We start from the raw sequence: 21,749 nt of genomic DNA on the forward strand, positions 1-21,749 counted from the left end.
AGGATGGTATCGTAGCTAAACTCATAAAGATGGGTCCAGAAAAGTTAGGCACTTGTCTGCACCGGCTGATAGTCAGGATCTTGGAAACCGAACAGCTACCGGAGGAGTGGAAGGAAGGGGTAATCTACCCCATTCACAAGAAAGGCGACAATTTGGTGTGTGAGAACTTCAGAGCGAAGACTAGTTTTGAGTGCTGCCTACAAAGTGCTATCCCAGATCATCTTCAAGTTATCAAGCCGACTTCATCGACGGCCGGTCGACAGCTGACAAGATCTTTACCGTACGGCAAATCCTCTAAAAATGCCGTGAATAGCAGGTTCCAACGCATCACATGTTCATCGACTTCAAGGCGGCATACGGTCGATACCGTACAGAGCTTTGGAAAATCATGGACGTAAATGAGTTTTCTGGGAAGCTGACCAGACTGATGAAAGCAACGATGGAGGGCGTACAAAACTGCGTAAGGGATTCGGGCGAACTATCCTGCTCATTCGAATCTCGCAGGGGACTGCGACAATGTGACGGGCTCTCATGTCTGCTCTTCAACATCACTCTGGAATGTGTAATGCGACGAGCCGGGCTCAACAGCCGGAGTATGATTTCCACAAAATCCGGTCAATTGGTGTGCTTTGCGGATGACATGGACCTGCCTGAAACGCGCAGCAGCAAAATTCGGGCTGGTGGTGAATGCACCAAAGAAGCTGTGGTCTAGAAAACATCATCCACACACCGAATGCACTAGGTACACATCGCCAATAAGAGCGATGGTTCTATATGCAGTGTTGGGAATATCACTAGAGAAAAGTTATACTCACTTGCTTCTATCTCAGTCCAGAAGCATCCCGAGCAGAAGAAAATAACAAGTGAATAACATATCAAGGTATTTATCTTAAATACTACCATACCTTGATATGCCCTTTATTAGGTGGTAATAAGAGGCAAAATAACAAAAATGAATACTAAAATTTTGTATAAATAACAAGTCTTGTTATTTCAATAATGAATGCATACCTAAAATTTCAATCTTGTTCTTCGGTTATTCTCACTGCTAAACTAACAAATACTACATCAATACCAAACTCTGCTCAAAAACCTCCAACTGTCATTGTGATGTTCATAACATTTCGTACAATAACGCAGCAATAACAAGGTAGGTATTAGAGCACATGTTGCTCTTCGCATGGTATTTGTAAGGTATGCCCTTCTGCTCGGGATGCTATCAAGAAATGATGTTTGAAGGACTTTTAGACTGTAGTTTAATCTAAAAGTTTGCCGAATAAAGTAAAGGTCTCAGACGCATACGCATAACTGCTGATGAGTATTGAATGTTTGTTATTGTTTTGATGCCTTAGTCCATACTAGTCTTTTGACGAGAATAAACGTTGTCCGTAGATCGAAAACTGTGACTTATCTTTTTTCGTTATCACGAGAATCCCGGGACGGCATTTTATCCGGTGGTTGATCTGTGTCCGCTCTGCTGGGATTTCAATAGGAAAAAAAGCTCGCTTTTTGGACTCAGCATTAGCCTGGTGCTGACAGTAGTGGCCAACCACGCGACCAATTGGGTTTTTAAAATTTGGAAAATGTATTGATTTTTTCATTTCATACAAAAGAGCACCTTTTTCTGAGCCACTATGATTTTTTTCAGATTCTTAGAACTCTTTTTTTTGGTAACTAAAATCAATTTCAAAGAGATCTTTTGAAATCACCTTTTGACAGCTGGGCTACTGTTTGACAGCTCCGCCCAGTACAAACTGCGACGAGGGGTGATGCGAAAAATCGCTCCCATACAAACTTCAAATTGATTTTTAAATAGGTTCCCGGGCACCAAAATTCATGAAAATTTGGATTTCGGCTCAGTTTGACATGCAGATTCAGAATATGGAATTGTCTCAACACCGTTAAAGAAGCCAATTGAAGGTTAAAAAGACAGGGGGTGATCTCTATTTTTTTTTTCTGTATGTGTAACATTTCCCATACCTAGAAAATTTTTCGTGTGAATTTTTTCGGGATTTGGCTTATGAAAGTTGAATGTTTCGTCTAAATGTCTTTACGAGTATGCTGATTGCAAACGAATTGAAAAGGTTGCTCGGTTCACAATGATTCCATTGTGCTAATCGTCGTTGTTTGCTTCGTGTCTTAATTATCGGATCGCGGTCGACCTCAGTTTTGCGCCGGTCAAAGTGAACCACCATGGTATTAAGTAACCATCAGTACGGAATTCAGTTCTAGTCGCATGGCGCTTTTTCTTTGGCTGGACACCAGCTGAACGGACATGGCTGCTGATCATACAACTTGCTGTGGAGCTCTCCTTCGGAAGCTGCGGATAAATTTCCCAAAATAATCAACTGTTTTTTAAGTATTCAGTTGAATTCAATAATTCAATCGTACCTTCCTCAACCATTTATTAAACTATCATATTTACTATGTACCAATATTTACTCTTTCAGCGGTAACAAGGTAAATGATTTAAACTAAATGTATAACAAATTTTAATGCGCTTTCTCGCCACGGAAAGCACCCCATTAAACCCCATCCAATTTCCAACTCCAGATATCTATGAAGTGGGCCAAGTTCTTGGACATATTCTGAGTAGATATCCAATCAACATTTCCTCCCCATCCTCGCTGATCGTAAGGACCTGGCCAGGTGTCGAGAGTTCGTTAAATGAAAGGTTTGTCAAGTCCCAGACAACTTTTCTGGCGCATTAAACGTCTCTATCGACAGCCACCCTAGGATGTGTACGGTCGGCTATGCTATGCTATGCTATGCTATGTGTAACATTTCCCATACCTACTAGATCCTATGCAAACTTTGAACCACTTGCGCTAAAATATAGTTACGAATTACGCATAGTTACGCGGATAAACTTCATACCTCAACCATGTTCCGATAGGACGGGCGATGTCTTCTCAGAGCTGAACTCGCTCCTGCTAGCAGGGGGTTTCCCATGTAAACAGTAGAATATGAATTGATTACGGTAGTACCGCACTCCCATATGATACAACTCGCTATAGCGAGTAATAAATGCTTGAATGTGATAGTGATATCAAAGGAATTCGGCAATATAATTACAACGACACCTTACAGATTGGTTTAGAATTCTGTATTGAACATTATTTTACACTTTTCAACTGAACCACAAGATTAAACCTATCATTAAGAACTGGATCCCCCTAGCTGTAACTGGTTTTTTCATGTTCCATCTTTACAAGACTGAAGCGATGATTGATGCACTCTAAAGGTAATTATTGCTGCATAATGGATTAATATGTGATACTTCCGATATGGCACTAATATATAATGTAACTTGTATTGATTTGAGGAATTTATTTATGGAAATGAAAGATAAGATGAAACGTTCTTGCTTTTAGGGGATTTCAAAAGAAAAACTTGATGTGACCTCATATTAAACGATGAAAGAAAGATTGCCTAAATGAAAAAGTAAGTGACTGAAGAGTATTCCACAATTAGATGTTTTAAAATTATTAATAATTCGAGTACTTTGCCGTTCATTTCGTTTAATTAGTGTCATGTGACGAATAAATAGTGATTGATATAATTTCAGCCAACTTAGTCGAGTTCGGTTTGTCCTGTTTTCCCCTAGATTTAACTACTTATCTATGTCTTAGAATATAAAATCTCTCGATAAGGTTCCCATTCTCTTCTTCTCTATCAAGATAAGATTTAAAAACTTGTGACAGTAAATGTCACTGCCACCTGTCCTAGAACTAACAAGTTCCCGTCGTCCTTTTCGTGCTCATATCGTGTGACATAGTTTTTCTCTCTGCATGCCAAGGTTGTCTCCCCGTCGTTAGTCTTCTTAGTTTTTTTTCCACCACTTTCAACAGTTTTCATTATACCGAGTGACTTTATTGAGTTCCACGAGCTTCTCCCCTTTCTACAAACTGTCCCTCCCAATAGTTGAATATTGTCAATGATACACACATTTATGGTGTCACTTTCACACGGTGTCGCGTTTTTTGCTCTTCTCGAAAGGATTCGCCACCCATTCCATTATCTCGTCGTGGCTCTGGTCGCACCTCGTTCCGAGGCGGCAGTCGCATCTAGACGAAAATGAACTGTGCCACGATGGTGGAGCATTTTTTCAGCTGCTTGGTCGTCACGCGCATCCACTTGCCCCGGCAGGACGGCAGAGCCAAGCTGGAGAACCGCGTGCTGCGTCCGGTCAGTCCCTCCCCGCGACATCGGAATTTCGGTTTACGTTCCTGCTGTTGCTGGCGCTCATCCGCTTCGTCGTCCTGGATTGAGTTGTTCGAGATCTCCGCCACCGTGTCCCCCATCATCGACTTGTCCTCGTGCAGGGCCTCCAGCTCGCAGCGCACAACTACGCGGTCTCCCTCGGCCAGGGCGCTGTAGGTTTTGTCCCGGTGGCAGGCCTTGGTTGCTTTAATTACTTCGAACTCTATGCAGTACCTGGGCGAAAAAAAGAGGAGAAAACGAAGCAGTGAGTGGAAAATGGGATAACATAGTTTCGTAAATTCGCATCCTAGAGTAAGTTAATTAAAACTGTGCCTGGGATGAAAGATTCAGGCATAGGGTGAGATGGCTGGATGAGCTTGGAGGATATAACTTAGATTGTTGCTGTTAGCACAGCCTTGCCGTGGCATCTCACGCAGTCGCAGAACCGCAACAGTAGTGGGCTACCAAAGATATCGCTGAGCAACTTCTTTTAGCTGATTGGGTACCGGACCTGCTGACACTTCGCAAGCCGGTGATTCTGACCAAGAATGACCTGTTGGCCGAGAAGCGAAGCGCAGTCGATGCGCGTAATGAGAAGCCGAAAGCTCAACAATGGCGCACGAGATCATGCAGCTTGCTGGAGCCGTGATGATTGGGCAAATGGTTCGAGCTGCAAGGCTGAAACACGAAAAATACCCTGTCACACGCAAAAAAATTCGTTCCGATGTACGGGAACTCCCAATCACGGCAACGGGAACTATGCATAGCAACGATAACAACAATAAGAAATGTACACCGTGAACTAGAGTTCACGTTTTCTGGAACGCCCATATTGACAGCTGGAACTAGTTCCAGTTCACGGTGTATATTTGCTTGTTCTCATATTTGCGTTTGTTTGTTCACGTTTATCAGAACGGTTTTCTGAGCGTGCAGCGAAGCGCGGCTCGCTGGAGGCAAAACTGTCCATAGTGAAAGCGATGGTCAGTGTGAGATGCCAGGTATCCATGCCGATTATAAAACGCCCCACAGAAAACCAAGAACCAGCCGAACCAGAGAAAAAAGATCCGCAGGATTACTGTAGAGAAGAAGAAGAGAGTAGTTTCGCTCTGTCAGCCCGCAGGTGCGATAAGGAGATGCACTGGTCTTGAAGACCAAGGCGGTCAAATACGTCGATGTACTATGACCTTGAGGGGCGAATATCGGCTCCAAAAAGGACATATGATTATGATCTGTGACAAGGTGGTGGCCTAGAAAGGGAAGTCCTATGAAGCCCAGAAGGTGCTAGACGAGGTTAGAGGTAGAGGAAAGGCATAAGTTAGAGCCGTGACGGCGGAAGCGACTATCCAGTGCAAAACCTGGTTGAGACAACCGACGCCAAGGAACTCGCAGCCACCCTTAAATAACAGTACGAGATCGGTGTACCAGATGAATCAATCCACCTGCAAAAAAGGACGGCAGGTATCTAAATCGTCACGGTTACGGTCCCGGTTGATGAGTTCAACCAGGTGACCGCAGTCGGGAAGATCAGAGTTGGCTGGTCAGTGTGCCCGCTCAGTATCTCCAAATGCTTCTAGCGAGGCCAAAAGTCGTGGGAGTGTAGAGGCCCCGATAGGAGAAAATTCCGCAGGAATTGCGGTGAGGAAGGCTTCAACATCAGGGAGTGCAAATCCGTACCAAAATACTTGATTTGCAGGCAAAGAGAACAGTTCTCGTTCATGCTAGATTCGCTATCCAGTGCACTGGTGAGTCCAGTAAACATTGGTGGGGAGTTCAACGCCTGGGCGGTTATGGGCTAGCCACTTCACCAATACAAAAAGCAGGACACTGCTGGTATACATGATCAGGCTGATGTGGATATACCTACCATAGGAATGGTGCAGGGTCCATTATGATCTTTTGGAATCCGGGTCTAAACCTTAACTCAGACTAGAATACAACACTGTGTGACCATTTGGCGATTCGGTACAGAGTCGAATATGGAGGAAGACGGCCATAACCGAGAATCATCAATAGCCAACGCGAATGGCTGACCTTACGCTTCGGCAAGCCGACATTTGTGGAGCGGTTGTTTACGGAGGGAAATCCCAATGACCTGTCTAGTGTCGAACTAGTCCCGCGTCTGATGTCGATCCAAGTCGATCCCAACATAGGAACGAACGTGTGTGGAGTGCAATGCATTATGAGCAACATGTCTTTAGCGTGTTTAGAGTCCTACCCCTAATCTACTAACGAACCGTGAACAGCCCTTTTCCATCTAACGCCCAACTGTCAGTGCGTTGCCAACCAGCTGCGCAAGGTTGGCCATGACTTTGCCTCTTTCTTCGGTTGGCCGTCGGACACGCCGGACGCATCATCGTTCGTTGGAGCAGCACACCCAAGAGTCGAAACCGGAATTGAACAGAACGCTAACCAGTGTATTAGAGGTGCTCAGAAATGGTGGAGCTCCGCGTATACTGGCTATGAGCTAGGAGAATGATGCAAAGAACTCGTAGGGTAGAACAGTGTGTCTTAACTGGCACTTTTTTTTTTTATTCTGAATCACTTAACCTAATTTACAGCTCTATTGTCCACTGGGGCACTACGTGAGCAATTTCAATTGACAGCTGCACTTGCATTTTTTTTGTACAGAGCCTAGATTCTATTCTACTTTATCGAACTGGTTGCCTTTCTGCTGCTTTCACTCTTTCTACTTTATACCTAGTAGAATGATGAGCACAAGGATGATGATGGATGGCCGTTGTTCCTTTCCAGTCCGATTGGGAGTCCATTATAAGTAGCAGATCGCCGATGTCCAGGTATCCGGGTCCGTTTGAGCCATGGGGCTCAGAAGAGGGTCAGTGTCAGTTGCTTTCGGGGGAAAAGCAACTGACGAAAAATTGCAAGTGCCGGGGCTGGGAATCAAACCCATGACCATCCGCATATGAAGCGAACGTGTGACCAACTACGCCACGGGCCCCGCCTCTTAACTGGCACTGACCATGGAGATTAAGTGCTTTGGTAATCATTGCCAGCCTACCAGCACGACTTCTTGGGGTGAAGCCTACAGGGTAGTCGGCCAAGATGAAGGGGTCGTCAGCACCCCTGAAGCGTTTCCCTGAGAGGTTGCAGAAGAAAGTGGAAGAATTGTTTCCGCGCCAGCATGCACGACTATAGACTTTCGTTCCTTTCGGCCAAAACGGCACGGTGACAAAAGAGGAACTCATTGCACTAGCGAAGTCGCTCAAAGTGAACAAGGCACCGGTTTTGGATGATATTCCGACAGTAGCATTTTATGGTGCCATTGCCTGGGCGGAGAATTTCCGGAGAGGTAGAAAAGGCCAACACGGAAAGCTACCTGGCGACCCTTTGGCGTACACACCAATCTGTCCGCTGGAGATACTAGTGGATTATTCAGTCGAGGCTGATAGTTTTCTATTGAGAGGGCAGATGGCTCTGGTCCTGGTCCCTTGGATATCCAGTTTGGCTTCCGGACAGGACAAGCGACGGCGAACGCTTTTAGGTCAGTGACCAAAATAGACGAGATAAAGTTCCAAAAGAACCAAAGGGGAATCCACTACTGCACGGTAGTTACGCTAGACGTGAAGAACGCGTTCAACAATGTTAGCCATGTCGCTGTCGAGAGCGACATATATTCCCTGAGAGTCTCAAAAAGTCTTTGCCGAATCCTAGCCAGCTGCTTTCAGAACAGGGTGCTCCTCTACGATATCGACGAAGGAAAGATGAGCTAAAATATCGTACGAGCATACGACGGCGTAAAGCTGGGTAGTTTTGTCGACGATATTACGCTAGTGGTATACAGTGAGTCCATAGATGAGTTCAATCGTACGATGACCGATTCCCTAGATGGACGAGGGCCGATCCGTCGAAAGTCCGATGGCACTGTAAGTATCGGGTCAGCCAATCGGGAGCGTCTTAGAGACTCCCCGACTCAACTGCCTCAGGGTCGGCACGCTCACCTACGTTTATCGCGGGACAGGGAATTCTCGCACTCGATTTAGGTAGCTACACAAGCACTTCGTTCAAACAAGGCCTATATTTCTGGTTTCTGGACACTGTGCACACTTTATTGCTTCTTCTCCCTTTTCTCCTCTACACTCCTCCCCACTTTCTTATATTCTATCTAACCTTTTTCCTAATGTTCGGGGCCCCTTTCCTCCGCAGCAACCTCCTTTCTCCTCACCGCCGGTCGCCGGCGTTCCTTCCTTCGGCGCACGTGGTACCGCAGGTTCTTCAGGCCACGTCTGGCCGCGTCTCTTGCCTCGGGGTGGCTTTGGGGTACAGCTGCAGCTGAATGGACCCGCCTACACGTCCTAGGCTGCCGATATTTGGACGGATCGGCCTTCGGCCAACAACGCTGCCGGAATCTACCCGGTTGTAGCACCAGGACGTGGTAGGGCGAAGGGGAAACCTTTGCAGGCTTCACACTAAAACTGCGGGGTCCTGGTAAAAAATATGGACAAATGTCGATGTAAGGAACAGGTCGACATCGGGTGGTTTAACTTCGTTACCTGATGTCCTTTTTCCGCACTTTTCACCTCTCCACAACTCTTCACGACTTCAAACTCTGAGCGTTTCAACTAGGCTCACTCACTTCGTTTTGGGTTTAAAACTTTCCGTCTGGCTTGAACACCCAAGCAACACACATGTTATATAAAAGTTACGGCAGCGCAAGTTTTGGTTGTATAGAAGTTTATATTACGTTATTTAAACAAAATGTTAAAATTACGTCAAATAAACTTCTGTACAACCAAAACCTGCGCTGCCGTAACTCTATTATAACATGTGTGTTGCTTGGGCAACGTCTACCGGGTAAGTGAAAGACTATGGCTCTTTCACAAGGCTTCAAGGTCCATGACCTCGGCCCTCGGTCATTGCCTTTTCGAGATGCACCCTTCGTAATGGCCCCATTACGCCACCCCTCATGGCCGTCATAACTGCATCGTCTTCGACCTCTGGTGGTGGGTTGTTGAAGCTTGGTGGGAGGTATGCTGCATTTAAGGTGAATTGCCTACTACTGTGCTAGCTGTTTATAAAGTGGGGGACTACTGGGGGGGAATACCTATTTCTAACACGAAATCTACCTGTCCTATACATTTTCGAATTAAAAACACAAAATCACTTCAACACAACCAATCAACAAACCAAACACTTACAGCACATTGAAGTCATTCCGGTAAGTCATCGGTAGCCAGTGCCCGAGGCTGACGACAATTCAAAAATAACTCGTCTCCTGCTTTGACATACATGTACTCAACAGTAATGTGTGTGTGTGAGATGTTCATCTAATCCCATCAAAAGGAGACTCAGGGGATGGATACTGCCAACAGACTCCGTAGTTTGGAGCAAAGAAGCGCCCGTCTTGCGAATCATGAGACGTGGGTTCAATTCTCACCGAAGCACAAGGAATTCTTTTTGCAATTCAAATTTCAATTTGTTTATCAAACACGTGTTTCTGTCGTGTACATGGATGTCAAAGCATTTCAAACATTCAGAACAGAATGTTAAGACAAATTTTACATCATATAATGGGAGTTTTACTTTAAAATGCTATCAGCAACTGAAATTTCATTGATCTAACATGATTAATAAACTTGCTTTTGTAAATTAGTAAATCAGCCCCACGTTCACCTAAAGAAAACGAAGGAACAACCGGACGTGAGGCTTTTACGGAATCCCTCCTGGTTGGTGCAGGACGAATTTATGTAGCTGCAGCATCATCGTGGGGAATGTGCTCCAGTTTTTTTTCCTTCCACTATTGCAATACCAAGCGGTTAGACTATACAGAAATTAATAAGTATAATGAATAATGCAGCAGTGAGTGAGCGGTTTTCTGTGTCTACGAATGAGGAGGAAATAAAAAAAAACCTGGCATAGTTGCTATGGGTCGTGCAAGGATTGTGGCCAGGCAGGACGACGAAAGATAAACATAATGGGGTTAAGCTCGATGGAGCGTTTGTTTAAATAGTTTAAAGAGCACGGAGGGGGATTCCTGGGTGTGCATGCTTAATTAGTGTATCATGTACTTACTCGTTTCCTCGGTTGTGTTTGAATGCGTTCTTGTATCGCAGTCTCAAGTTGCGGCGGATGTCACTGGTGTCGTTCTCGTGTCTGCTCTTGGAAAGATCCGCTGGCAGCAAGAGTGCAGTTTCTGCAAAGAAGGCAAGAGGAAATGAAACAATTAAGTTGTTAAGCATGGATTCAGTGGAGAGATCTATTAGCAGTTATTTATTGGTCTTGCATAGAATAAGTTCTTGAATTACCGGAAGTATGGTTATATCCACTTATTACTCTTACTGTTTTGTTTTGAGTATTTGAAAATGTTTCAGCTTCAAACAATTCAATTGAATCTCGGAATATGTTACGCGCAGAGATCGATTCTATATTTATATCTATCATATCTTACATATATAAAAATGCAGTGGCATACGTGGGACCGCGCATAACTTGCGGACGGAAGGTCTGATTTTGATCGTTTTAGTTTTGTTCTGTTAGTTTTCACCCAAAGAAGGTTTTGAACATCGGGTTTTCATACATTTTGAATGGGGACTTGGGCTTAGCTAGGGACTTGAAACGTCAAAAAACGCAGTAGGCAAGACAAAGTATGCCGGGACAGCTAGTTTACTCCAAATTCATGCGTCGGACCTGACTTCGGAAGTGGTGCGCTGTTTAGGTCATCAGGTCCACTAAACAGCGCACCCTTTCCGAAGATAGGTCTAACTCATGGATTTGGAAAATTGGTTTTCTATCGCACCAAATTCCGGGTTTGAATTGGATTGATAGTATATGCTGGGCAAGCTGATGCAGTTTACTTTCCATGGAAAAATTTGAAGCCAAGATTTGTGGTGATTGGGATGAGGCGTACATTTGGAAATAGTTCACAGCTTATCCACGCTAGCGTGTCTGATGGTCGAAGATTAGATATGTCTGACGGCAAGGAATTCCAGTAGAGTTTTTTTCACCATGGAAGAAACCCGGGTAGAGGTCAGGTACTGGGAATCAAAACGTGATATTGGTTTGATTGGGATAGAGGTGAAATTTCTGAGAATAATATCAAAAAAATGTTCTTGAGCCATCTGACCAAAAGCAAAATTTGATATTTCAAGATCAATCAAATAGCGCACTGCTATTGGTTAGATCTTACCAAGAGGTAAATGTTCTATGAGGACGATATTTGGGGAGTCGATTTGAGATACCATTCACCAGTCAGTGCAGTTAAGGGCTTACGAGACAGCTATTAGTGATCACATGTGCTTGCAGGCCGGATATATGGAAATGATAGCTGATCGAATATCTACTACCGTCGTTGGGGGTGAGAATGGGACAAAAATGCATACTACCACATTCATTGCTCAAAAACTTTTGCTACTTTGTATGAAAAAGTCTTTCGATCACCGGAATGTGATATTTGGTAACGCATGTACAAATGATGAAAACATATTCGGAGTTCGTCAATTTTCCTTAAAACTACAAGTACATGAAAATTGACCCATTCTCACCCCTCACCAATATGTTCCGCATTGCAACAAAGCAAGTTAATAAAGTTCTGGCCAAGGTTGATACTACTTACCAACAATCTAGTATACGATGGATATGACTTTGAGATTCTAAAAAGTATCAATCCACCTAAAAGTGTGATGTTTCATCGAGCCTTAAAAGTGTAAAAGGGCCTTATTTTCAAGCTTTTTTTCGAAGATTTATCAAAAATTACCTAATTGCTCTAGAAACATAATATTTGATGAGATATTTCAGATAATGTTTTGACCCAATCTCTCGCACCTATGACCCATCGTCATCCCCAACGACGGTATCTATGTAGGATAAAGTGGGGTAAGATGCCATTTATCGTTTTCAATGACAAATAGCCTCATTTCTTAGATTTTCAAAGTGGCAACAGCAACTAGACAATATTTGCTTGATATTTTAGTAAAAATCTTTACTGAACTAGTGCATTTTCATCGATTTTTAGCGATTTCAAAAACTAGTTCGTAAAACGGAAGTGGTGCAAAAAGGCCGTCTGCCATGGGATAAAATGCCACTTGATTAAAACATTCAAAAATTACGTCCATCATTTTTCGGACATTTCCGACTCCTTTTCCCCCCACTTTTATCGTATACTCAAAACATGGAGTGAAACCCACCTCCCCGCGGAACGATGGTCGTCATATTTGAATGACCCCTAACATGGATAGCGTTGACGTCAACAACCATGCGTCTCCATTTGGGGCTCAATCTTCTTGGAAACACATGGCAGGTAATAAAATCGCCAAAAAACCTTAATTGCAAGCACGAAAATCCGGAAGTCGCCCATTTTCGTTGGGAAATCAAAAGATTTACTGTGGGTTTGCCGACCGAGCTTCTAGATGAATGTTTGAGGACAACATATCATGACACCATTCACCTAAGAATCAAATTGCATTCAGGAAGGATTTTATGAGTTGGGCCATTTCACCCCATCTTGGCATTTTAGGCTTTGTTCTCTTATTAGGCGGTGAATACAGTGCACAATGGTCCACGAACCAGATTTACGAGGAAAGATGCATTCAGCGCCTTCAAATGATCTTCTAGATTAATGTGGTCTTCTACAAAGTTGTTTCTAAAAATAAGGCCCTCTTTTCAATATACTTGAAAATTAGGGTGGTCCATATTTTCAAAGAAATTGGTAACCAAACTTTTTTATTTGCAAGAATAACTATATACCTTTTTTGGGAAAGTTGTAGATCTATCATTTTTGAGCAAGTTTGCTGAAGACACTTTTTATGTAGCTTTAAAATTGACCGATCTGGAGGTATTTTTCTGAATAAGCTAAGGGTGGTTCAAGAAAACCGGTTTTCTGGCGTTAGCATTTTCAGTTTCGATTTTTCATCAAAGTCACCCAAGAAACACTTGTATATCATTCGAAGACGTGTCGTTTCGTGCGCTGAGATGGTCGTTATTTTTTTGGTTCAATGTAACTTTTACGTTTTTCTTAAAAAATCATAGTTTTTTTTGAAAAGGCGTTTTGACGGGTTGGGGCAAACATAAAAAATATCTTTTGCCCGCATTCAAAAGAAGAAATGTTGTTATAAAACATATCAAAAAATTAGAGGGATTTTATTTTTATAACTCAAGTGAAAAATACTTGAAAAGTGCCTATATTTTCTAGAAAATCATCAATATCTTTTGAACGGAATGACGTAGCAACATTCTCAGCGCACGAAAATGTGCGTTTCTAAAGCTCTAAAAATGGTTCATAGACAACTTTGATGAGAAATTTGAAACAAAAAAGATAAAACGTTTAAACTGTTTTGACTAAATTTGGACCATTTTCCCTTAGTTTTCATAGGGTGACGCTAGAACAAATCGTTTTATTGCTTTATCTTTTTTGTTTCAAATTTCTCGTCAAAATTGCCTAAGAACCACTTTTAGAGTTTCCAAAAACGCGCATTTTCGAGTGCTGAGAATGTTGCTACGTCATTCCGTTCAAAAGATATTGATGATTTTCTAGAAAAAATAGACACTTTTTAAGAATTTTTCACTTGAGTTACAGAAATAACACCCTTCTATTTTTTTTGATATGTCTTATAACAACATTTCTTCTTTTGAATGCGGGCAAAAGATTTTTTTATGTTTGCCCCAACCCATCATAACACCATAAAAAAAACTATAACGTTTTAGAAAAAACGCCTGTAACTATTGAACCAAAAGAGATAACGACCATCTCAGCACACGGAACGACGCGTCTTTGAATGCTCTACAAGTATTCCTTGGGAGACTTTGATGAAAAATCGAAACTGAAAAAGTTAACGCCAGAAAACCGTTTTTTTCTTGAACCACCCTAAGCTTATTCAAAAAACCTTAATTAATCCACCTAGCGGTGATGGCGCCTTTCTCGTGCCTTCGAAAACACATTTTAACACAACTCAAGTGACATGTTGATGAATATCGCACTTTCATACGTTTAACAGAAATCCATTTCATGGCATCAGCGATCATATCGTTTATCTGGTTTTTTGATTTTTGAGCCGCAATCTTGAAGTTTAAACCGCCATTTAGGATTAAAGTCCGGCAGCTTGGAAATTCTGGCCGCTTTTTTTGGACTCGAGACTTCTTCCCCATACCAGATACACCCATATTGAACGGTTTTAGAGCCCAAAACTCCATTAAACAGCCGCCATTTTGAATGTTGAGACGCCTTCTTTGATATCCTGGTAGCTATTTTTGAACTCCGGCTGTCTTCCTCATACCAAATATACCCATATTGAACGGTTTTAGAGCCTAAGCCTTCATTAACCCTTATGTGGCCGACAGGGTACCCGGGTACCCAGCGCCCATTTAAAATGCGTGGTGTAGAAAAAAGCAAAAAGTTTGTCGGGCACATAACGGTTAAACAGCTGCCATCTTGACGTTTATGCCACCATCTTGAATTTTGAGAAGCCATCTTGGATAGTTTAATCGTCATTTTTGGATTCCAGATTTCGTCCGAATACCAGATATACCCATATTGCCTGGTTTTAGAGCCTAAAACTCCATTAAATTGAAGTCATTTTGCGTTTTGAGCTGCCATCTTGGATTTTAGACCACCATCTTGGATATTCTGGTCGCCATTTATGGAGTCCAGACTTCTTCCTCATACCAAATATACCCATATTGCATGGTGTTAGGTCGTAAAATTCAATTAAACATTCGCCATCTTGAATTTGGAGCCACCATTTTGAATATTAGGCAGCCATCTTGAATTTCGGACCGAAATCGTGGAATTTCTAGTCTCCAGTGCTCATTTCCGCATAACATTTGTAAAGGTTACAAAAATCGCCGCAGTTTGATGTGTCGCATGATGGGGCTTGGTTCAGTTTTATATACGGTCAGTTCCAACGGTGTTGGTCTGAATCACTGAAATGGCCATAACTCCGGAACGCCTCGACCTATCCGAACCATTTCTAATAGAAAACAATGCGCTAAAATTCCGATTCGATTCAAGCTATAATTCGAAAAATCCGCCAATGGGAAATGAGTGAACTTTTTTTTTGTGCACGGACACACAGATTGAAAGGTCGTATTTGATAGAAAATTTAATGAACTTTCGAATGAGGTTAAAAAACTGCGATAAGTTTGACCATTTTCAAGTAATAGCCAGTTTGAGGCAAGCAAAGTCAAAAACATGTTAAGCTCAATTACTACGTAACGGTTCAAATTGACCATATGCGTACACAATTGGTTCGCCATTTATGATCCTCTATCACTACTTATGAAGTTTGCATTCACCCATCGGGACCCCCCGAAACCGGTTCCGGAACACTACCGGTTCAGATATGGTCTGATACTGTTTTCCTGCTAACCGTTCATCGGGTTACCGAAAATGCGCTGTTTGATGTGTCGCATGACTGAGTTATGTTCAATTTTATATTTGGTCACTTCCAGCGGGACACCCAGAACCGGTTCCGGAACACTACCAGTTCAGATATGGTCTGAGACTAATTTCTCGCATACCGTTCATCAGATTATCGAAAATGCCGCTGTTTGATGTGTCGCATGCATGGGTTTGGTTCTCTTTTATATTTGGCCACTTCCGGCGGGACATCCGGAACTGGTTCCGGAACACTACTGGTTCAGATATGGCCTGATACTATTTTCCTGCTAACCGTTCATCAGGTTACCGAAAATGCCGCTGTTTGATGTGTCGCATGAATGAGTTATGTTCAATTTTATATTTGGCCACTTCCGGCGGAACACCCAGAACCGGTTCCGGACATCCGCAACCGGTTCCGGAACACTACCGGTTCTGATATGGCCTGAGACTATTTTCCTGCTTACCGTTTATCAGATTCTCGAAAATGACGTGGTTTGATGTGTCGCATGCATGGGTTTGGTTCTCTTTTATATTTGGCCACTTCCGGCGGGACATCCGGAACTGGTTCCGGAACACTACCGGTTCAGATATGGTCTGATACTATTTTCTTACCAACCGTTCATCAGGTTACCGAAAATGCCGCTTTTTGATGTGTCGCATGAATGAGTTATGTTCAATTTCATATTTGACCACTTCCGGCGGAACACCCAGAACCGGTTCCGGAACACTACCGGTTCAGATATGGTCTTATACTGTTTTTCTGCTAACCGTTCATCAGGTTATCAAAAATGCCGCTGTTTGATGTGTCACATGCATGGGTTTGGTTCTCTTTTATATTTGGCAACTTCCGGCAGGACATCCGGAACCAGTTCCGGAACACTACCGGTTCTGATATAGTCTGTGACTATTTTCCTGCTTACCTTTCATCAGATGATCGAAAATGCCATGGTATGATATGTCGCATGCATGGGTTTGTTGCATTTTCATGTCTGGCCTCTCCCAGGGGTACCGGTCCGGAACACCTGAATGGCCATAACTCCGGAACGGCTGGACCGACCCAAACCATTTTCAATAGGAAACAATGGGACTATATGCCGCGTCGAATGAATCATCGGTCATTAGAATCGGTTGAGGTTTACTGCCAAAAAGTGATGTGAGTTTTTTGTACACACACATACACACATACACACACGCACACACACACACATACACACATACACACATACACACACACAGACATCACCTCAATTCGTCGAGCTGAGTCGATTGGTATATGTGGATCGACCCTCCGTGCCTTCTATCAAAAAGTCATTTTTGTAGTGAACATATAGCCTTTCCAGTACACTTAGTGTACGAGAAAGGCAAAAATACCTCTAGATCGATCAATTTTACAGCTACATAAAAAGTGTCTTCAGCAAACTTGCTCAAAATTGATAGATCTACAATTTTCCCGAAGAATGTATATAGTTATTTTTGCAAATAAAAAAGTTTGGTTACCAATTTCTTTGAAAATATGGACCACTCTAATTTTCATGCACATTGGAAAAAGGGCCTTATTATTAAGGACAACTTTGTAAAAGACCATATTTGCCTAAAAACTCATTTGAAGGCGTTGAATGCATATTTCCTCGTAAATCTGGTTCGTGGACCACTGTGCAGTGGCATAGCAGCCTACGTTGTTAGGAGTTTGTACGACAAAGGGCTTCTACAGACGTCTAGTAGTCAAGTTAGCAGTGCCTGAAACACGATGGCATAAAGCTGGCTATCGTGGGAAATCCTCGCCAGTGTTACGGGGAGTGGCTAAACCGTACTGATGGGATACCACTACATCATAGGATATGATCTGGCCGTACCTAGAATGATTTGTATGTAGTAGATTGACTAAACTATGAAAAAGTGGGCATGAATGAATCCCAATAAAAATAAAAGTGAAAAAAAGAACAACAGGATTGAAGTTTTGTGCATTTTTAGAGAAATTATATTTTTTTTTGCAGGAAAGTGAAGCAGTTTGGATTGGTTGAGATAAAAGTGAATTACGGAAGCGATCTTGAGTTTGTTGGAATGAAATTTATATTGAAATTTATTGACTGAACATGAAAACATTTATACAGAAAGTAGCACTCAGGTTGTGCAGTAGGCATTAATATTTTACATGGGATCAAACCCAAGTAACATTTTGATGACCAATAAATCTTGAAGAGGTTTTGAGAACCGTCATAAAACCTTACACCTTTTATTCTGGTCTTATGATGGTTTCAAGAACCTCTTCTGGACTACTTGACTATTTGAAAATTGTTTATTGGGAAAGGCTAGAGGAAAGCTATCCATATGAGTTTACATCATATACTACAATTGAATATATATTGAATAAACAAAATATGTTTAGTTTTGAGCTCTGCAACAATCAACGTTGCTTCAAAAGTATTTTTTCTCTGTGATTCAAACAACATGTTTTCCAATAAATTATTCATTGCATAGCATCAGCAGTATTGATGCATTGGTTTCAATTTTCCATGAAAAATAATTAGTTTTAAGTTGTCCATTGCTACCTCGCATTTGTTTATATGCAATAAACCCATGGAAATGAGCTGATTTAGCCTATGCAAACCACACGTGCAAAGGTTCAAATCATTCTCTGAATTATTTTCATAATTTCCAAGTGTGAAGAGTAGGGATTATTTGCATTGTGGTTTCTAAATAAACCTCATGCCTTCCACCACTCCTCTTTTCATCTAGTATCTAGTTTCTGGAATTTATTCTATATCCCTCCTACCTTGTTCAAGTGAATTGTCTACTCCTCCGACGATGACTTCGACAATGCAGACGATAACGTCGACGACAAGTGCTGCACAGTCAGCAGCATCAGTTGAAAATCCACATTCATATCTAGCCAGTCAACCAACCGGCGGCGGTGGCGGCAGAATCATCATCACTCATCCCTTTCTGTGTTATTTTTCTCTCTATGATCCTGCCACTTCTCTTGTGATTCAAACAACTGTAATCTAGAATCCTTTCATAACAATCAACACGACAGGTTTATGATTCATCAACATTTTATTGTTGTTTTTTTTTTCGTTCGTTCGTGACATAGCTTTATTGGGAATGATTGTATGCATTTTTAACATTCCTTCTGTTCGTCCGATTTTAGATTTAGTCGATCCGTGTGATATTTATATTGCTTCCATTAAGGAGCTTGGAAGGACATTTTTCACCTTTCAAAAACAGTCACGTTCGCAAACCTTGAAACAATCGATACGAAATTGCTCAAATTTAATCTGCATTAGTGCAAATTCTTTCAATATAAACTTTCTTTATCTGTAATTGCATGAGGCCTTCACATTTGCGGGTAGCTATCTAGTTGCGGCGAATACGATTGCTTATGATCTTATGAGCCGTCAGGTGAGGAAGCTAGGCGGCATTGGGGTGTGGCGACGCTCCCAAGGCTAGGCGGTTGTTAACCCTAAAAGTCGGCAGTAAAACCGGTAGCTCGGACCCCAGTCAGGCGTCCCGAAAAGATAAGAAGGGTGGGCCTGAAAAGGCCGGCCGTCCCGGATCGAAGGAAACAGAGGGTTGCGACCACTGATAGATCCTCAACAACCACAAGTTGGGATGGTTCAGGAGGAGGATGCCTCCTGGAATATTGTGGAGCGGAAGAAGAAGCAGAATGTACAGGGCCCAAGAATGGTAGGAGGGCTGGAACCACGCGCGAGAAGGGTGACGAACTCGTGATCAAGACTGAAGAGTCTAATGTCGTTTTCGGTTTTAAACCTGGGTCAGAGCTGATCCTGACTCGCAATAACCGAACGAAAACGGATCCGGATCCAACCCAAATCGAGTCAACATGTAAACATTGTGCAAATCAATCAAACTGTCAGTTGCACATTTTCGTTAAATTCTTCCTTTCAGAAATTAAACTCACGTGTAAATGTTAGTTGGCACATTCATTATTCAATGCAAATCACATTGAGGCGACTCGTTTATCTCTAATATGCTTGAATAGTTAAGAATTTTGATTTTCTGGTTTTGTTTTGAAGGATTGTTTACATCCATTTTGACAGATGAACCTCGTTCGGGTTGGATCGAAAAAAATCGGCAGAGCGAACCTCGCCATGTTTGGGTCGGATCTGGGGCGGATCCGGATCCGACTCGATCGAATAAACGAACGTTTTGACAGCAGTTAAGGCGGATCCTGAGCGAAACTAGGTTCGCTCCATGAATAAACGAAAACGACATAAGTACTAGAAAGTGTTATGGTGAAACTCCTTGGAATCCACAGATTCGTGTTCAAATGTATTGGTAAGCACACTTTTTTACGGGTATTGGTGAAGCACATAACATTGGACATGGTTGCCAGCATATTCGTTTACAATTACTAGGCATACATTTACGGTAAAATTCATATTTGAATTCTATCATTTCAATTTCAAGCTTACCTATCCGCAAAAATTCAAAGAATTTGAACTTACTCCCGGAGCTACATCACTCGTAACGTTAATGTCCTGAAAATTATGCCGCTTTTTCTTCAGAACATATGCCGTATTCAGATTCATTCAACTCTGCAGACTTCTCTGAACAGAACCCACTAGTCCACGGATTTTCGAAAGTTCACACTAGACGATTAACTAATTTTTGTTTCAAATCAACGCAGACGTGTCGTGCGCACCGCAGCCGATATGAAATTAGAAAAATAAAAAACCCAGTATATTGCGCTCGAGAGTCTTTTTATAGGGCTATTCCCATTACACCGAGCCGGGACCGTGCTGGGCCCCGACCGTGCCCCGGTCATCGATTTCTTACATGCGATTGCTATGGCGTGTTTCACATCACACGTGTCGGGGCTCGGTCGGGGCCCAGCCGGGCTAGTGAGAAGCACGCCATAGATATCGTTAGAAAGAAATCGATGACCGGGGCACGGCCGGGGCCCGGCACGGTCCCGGCCCGGTAAAGTGAGAAGACCGCTTATAGCACCGTTCTCACAAGTTTTAAGTGTTTTCCGTGAAATACCTACCAGTACAAAGTGACTATTGTTTAAACATTGAAAGTAAATTGTCCTAGTGATGCTTAGTGAAGCGTAAATAGATTTTTTTTTAGTGAAATGTGTCTGCCGCTTCCGGGGAGCAAAATGTAAACAGTCACTGATGGTTTCGTGGAGTGTGGAAAAAAATTGCACCGTTCGGAAGATTCTGACCTTTTTTCGGGCAGAAAATTTATTGAAATGTTAAATTCATAGCGTTAGGAGTTGTTGATAACTATGCAGCGATGATTTATTGAAGGTAAGTGGAATAACCAGAAAGTGGCCAAAGCCGGAAGGATACGATGGGCAGGGCATGTTGCAAGAATGCCGGACAACAACCCTGCAAAGTTGGTGTTTGCTAACCATCCGGTTGGTACAAGAAGGCGTGAAGCGCAGAGAGCACGATGGGCGGACCAGGTGGAGCGTGATCTGGCGAGTGTTGGGCGTGACCGACGTTGGAGAGCTGCAGCCTAGGCTGCAGCTGCAAATCGAGTATTATGGCGGCAAATTGTTGATTCAGTATTATCATGAATTTGATGTTAACTACATAAATGAATGGAATAACTTGAGCATTTTTTGTGAAACGGTGGAAAATGTGGTGGTATGTGTGAGGCAGCCATTTGCACTACCATGACAGGGATTCCTTCCCATATGTCCTTAAAGGCGATAAGGAACGATGACATGATCGTGGATCTGGGAGCCAACGTACGCAGTATTAGACGTACTTGTACAAGTGAAATGACCCTCGAGCTTAAGGGCGACAAGGAGTGCAAGGGCGCCGCCTCCTCTTCCGCCAAATCTGGCGGAAGATGCCCTTGTAAGGGTGTCGTGCGGCGACTTTGAAGGTGAAAAATCTACAGGAGATCATTGACGCGTCATGGTACTGCGGCAACAGTGCGAGGTGAAGGTGGTCACCGCAGAAGTTCGGCTACGGAAAGGCCATCATAGTAGACCTTTACTGATTATGCGAGGTATGCACTTCAAACGGAATCGCTCAAGTAATGTTCGTTCAGTGCATTATTTTTCCGTGACCGGAATGGTCAAGAAATTTAACACAGCAAGCCCTATTTGTTTTGACGTTTTGTTTCAGCTCCGTACTAGGATCCGGAATAAAGCGACGCTTTATTATTTCTTGAGCGATTCCTTGCCTGAATTTCCCACGCATCAAGATAGGCCAAGAAATTTCTTGCGATCTCCGTACTACCC

The 21,749-nt window shown here is 42.7% G+C and overlaps 1 protein-coding gene and 1 long non-coding RNA gene across 12 annotated transcripts in view; both read right to left on the reverse strand.

The window, feature by feature from the left end:
- Window positions 1–3,091: 3,091 nt before the first annotated feature.
- Window positions 3,092–21,749, reverse strand: part of LOC109400336 (somatomedin-B and thrombospondin type-1 domain-containing protein) — a 541,334-nt gene continuing 522,676 nt past the window's right edge. For all 11 annotated transcript variants that reach the window (XM_062859341.1, XM_062859342.1, XM_062859344.1 and 8 more), the window contains 2 exons: window positions 10,231–10,351; window positions 3,092–4,437 (listed from right to left, as the gene is read on the reverse strand). In XM_062859341.1, coding sequence (XP_062715325.1) covers window positions 4,068–4,437; window positions 10,231–10,351 — 491 coding nt within the window. In that variant the 3' untranslated portion in view covers window positions 3,092–4,067. The remainder of the gene's footprint in view (window positions 4,438–10,230; window positions 10,352–21,749) is intronic.
- On the reverse strand, window positions 8,302–8,832 carry LOC134291515 (uncharacterized). The gene is made up of 2 exons (XR_009999130.1): window positions 8,712–8,832; window positions 8,302–8,643 (listed from the first exon to the last, which is right to left on the reverse strand). It is a non-coding gene; the product is annotated as an uncharacterized LOC134291515 (long non-coding RNA).

This window comes from Aedes albopictus, chromosome 3 (genome assembly GCF_035046485.1).
Source record: "Aedes albopictus strain Foshan chromosome 3, AalbF5, whole genome shotgun sequence".
Classification (NCBI taxonomy): domain Eukaryota; kingdom Metazoa; phylum Arthropoda; class Insecta; order Diptera; family Culicidae; genus Aedes; species Aedes albopictus.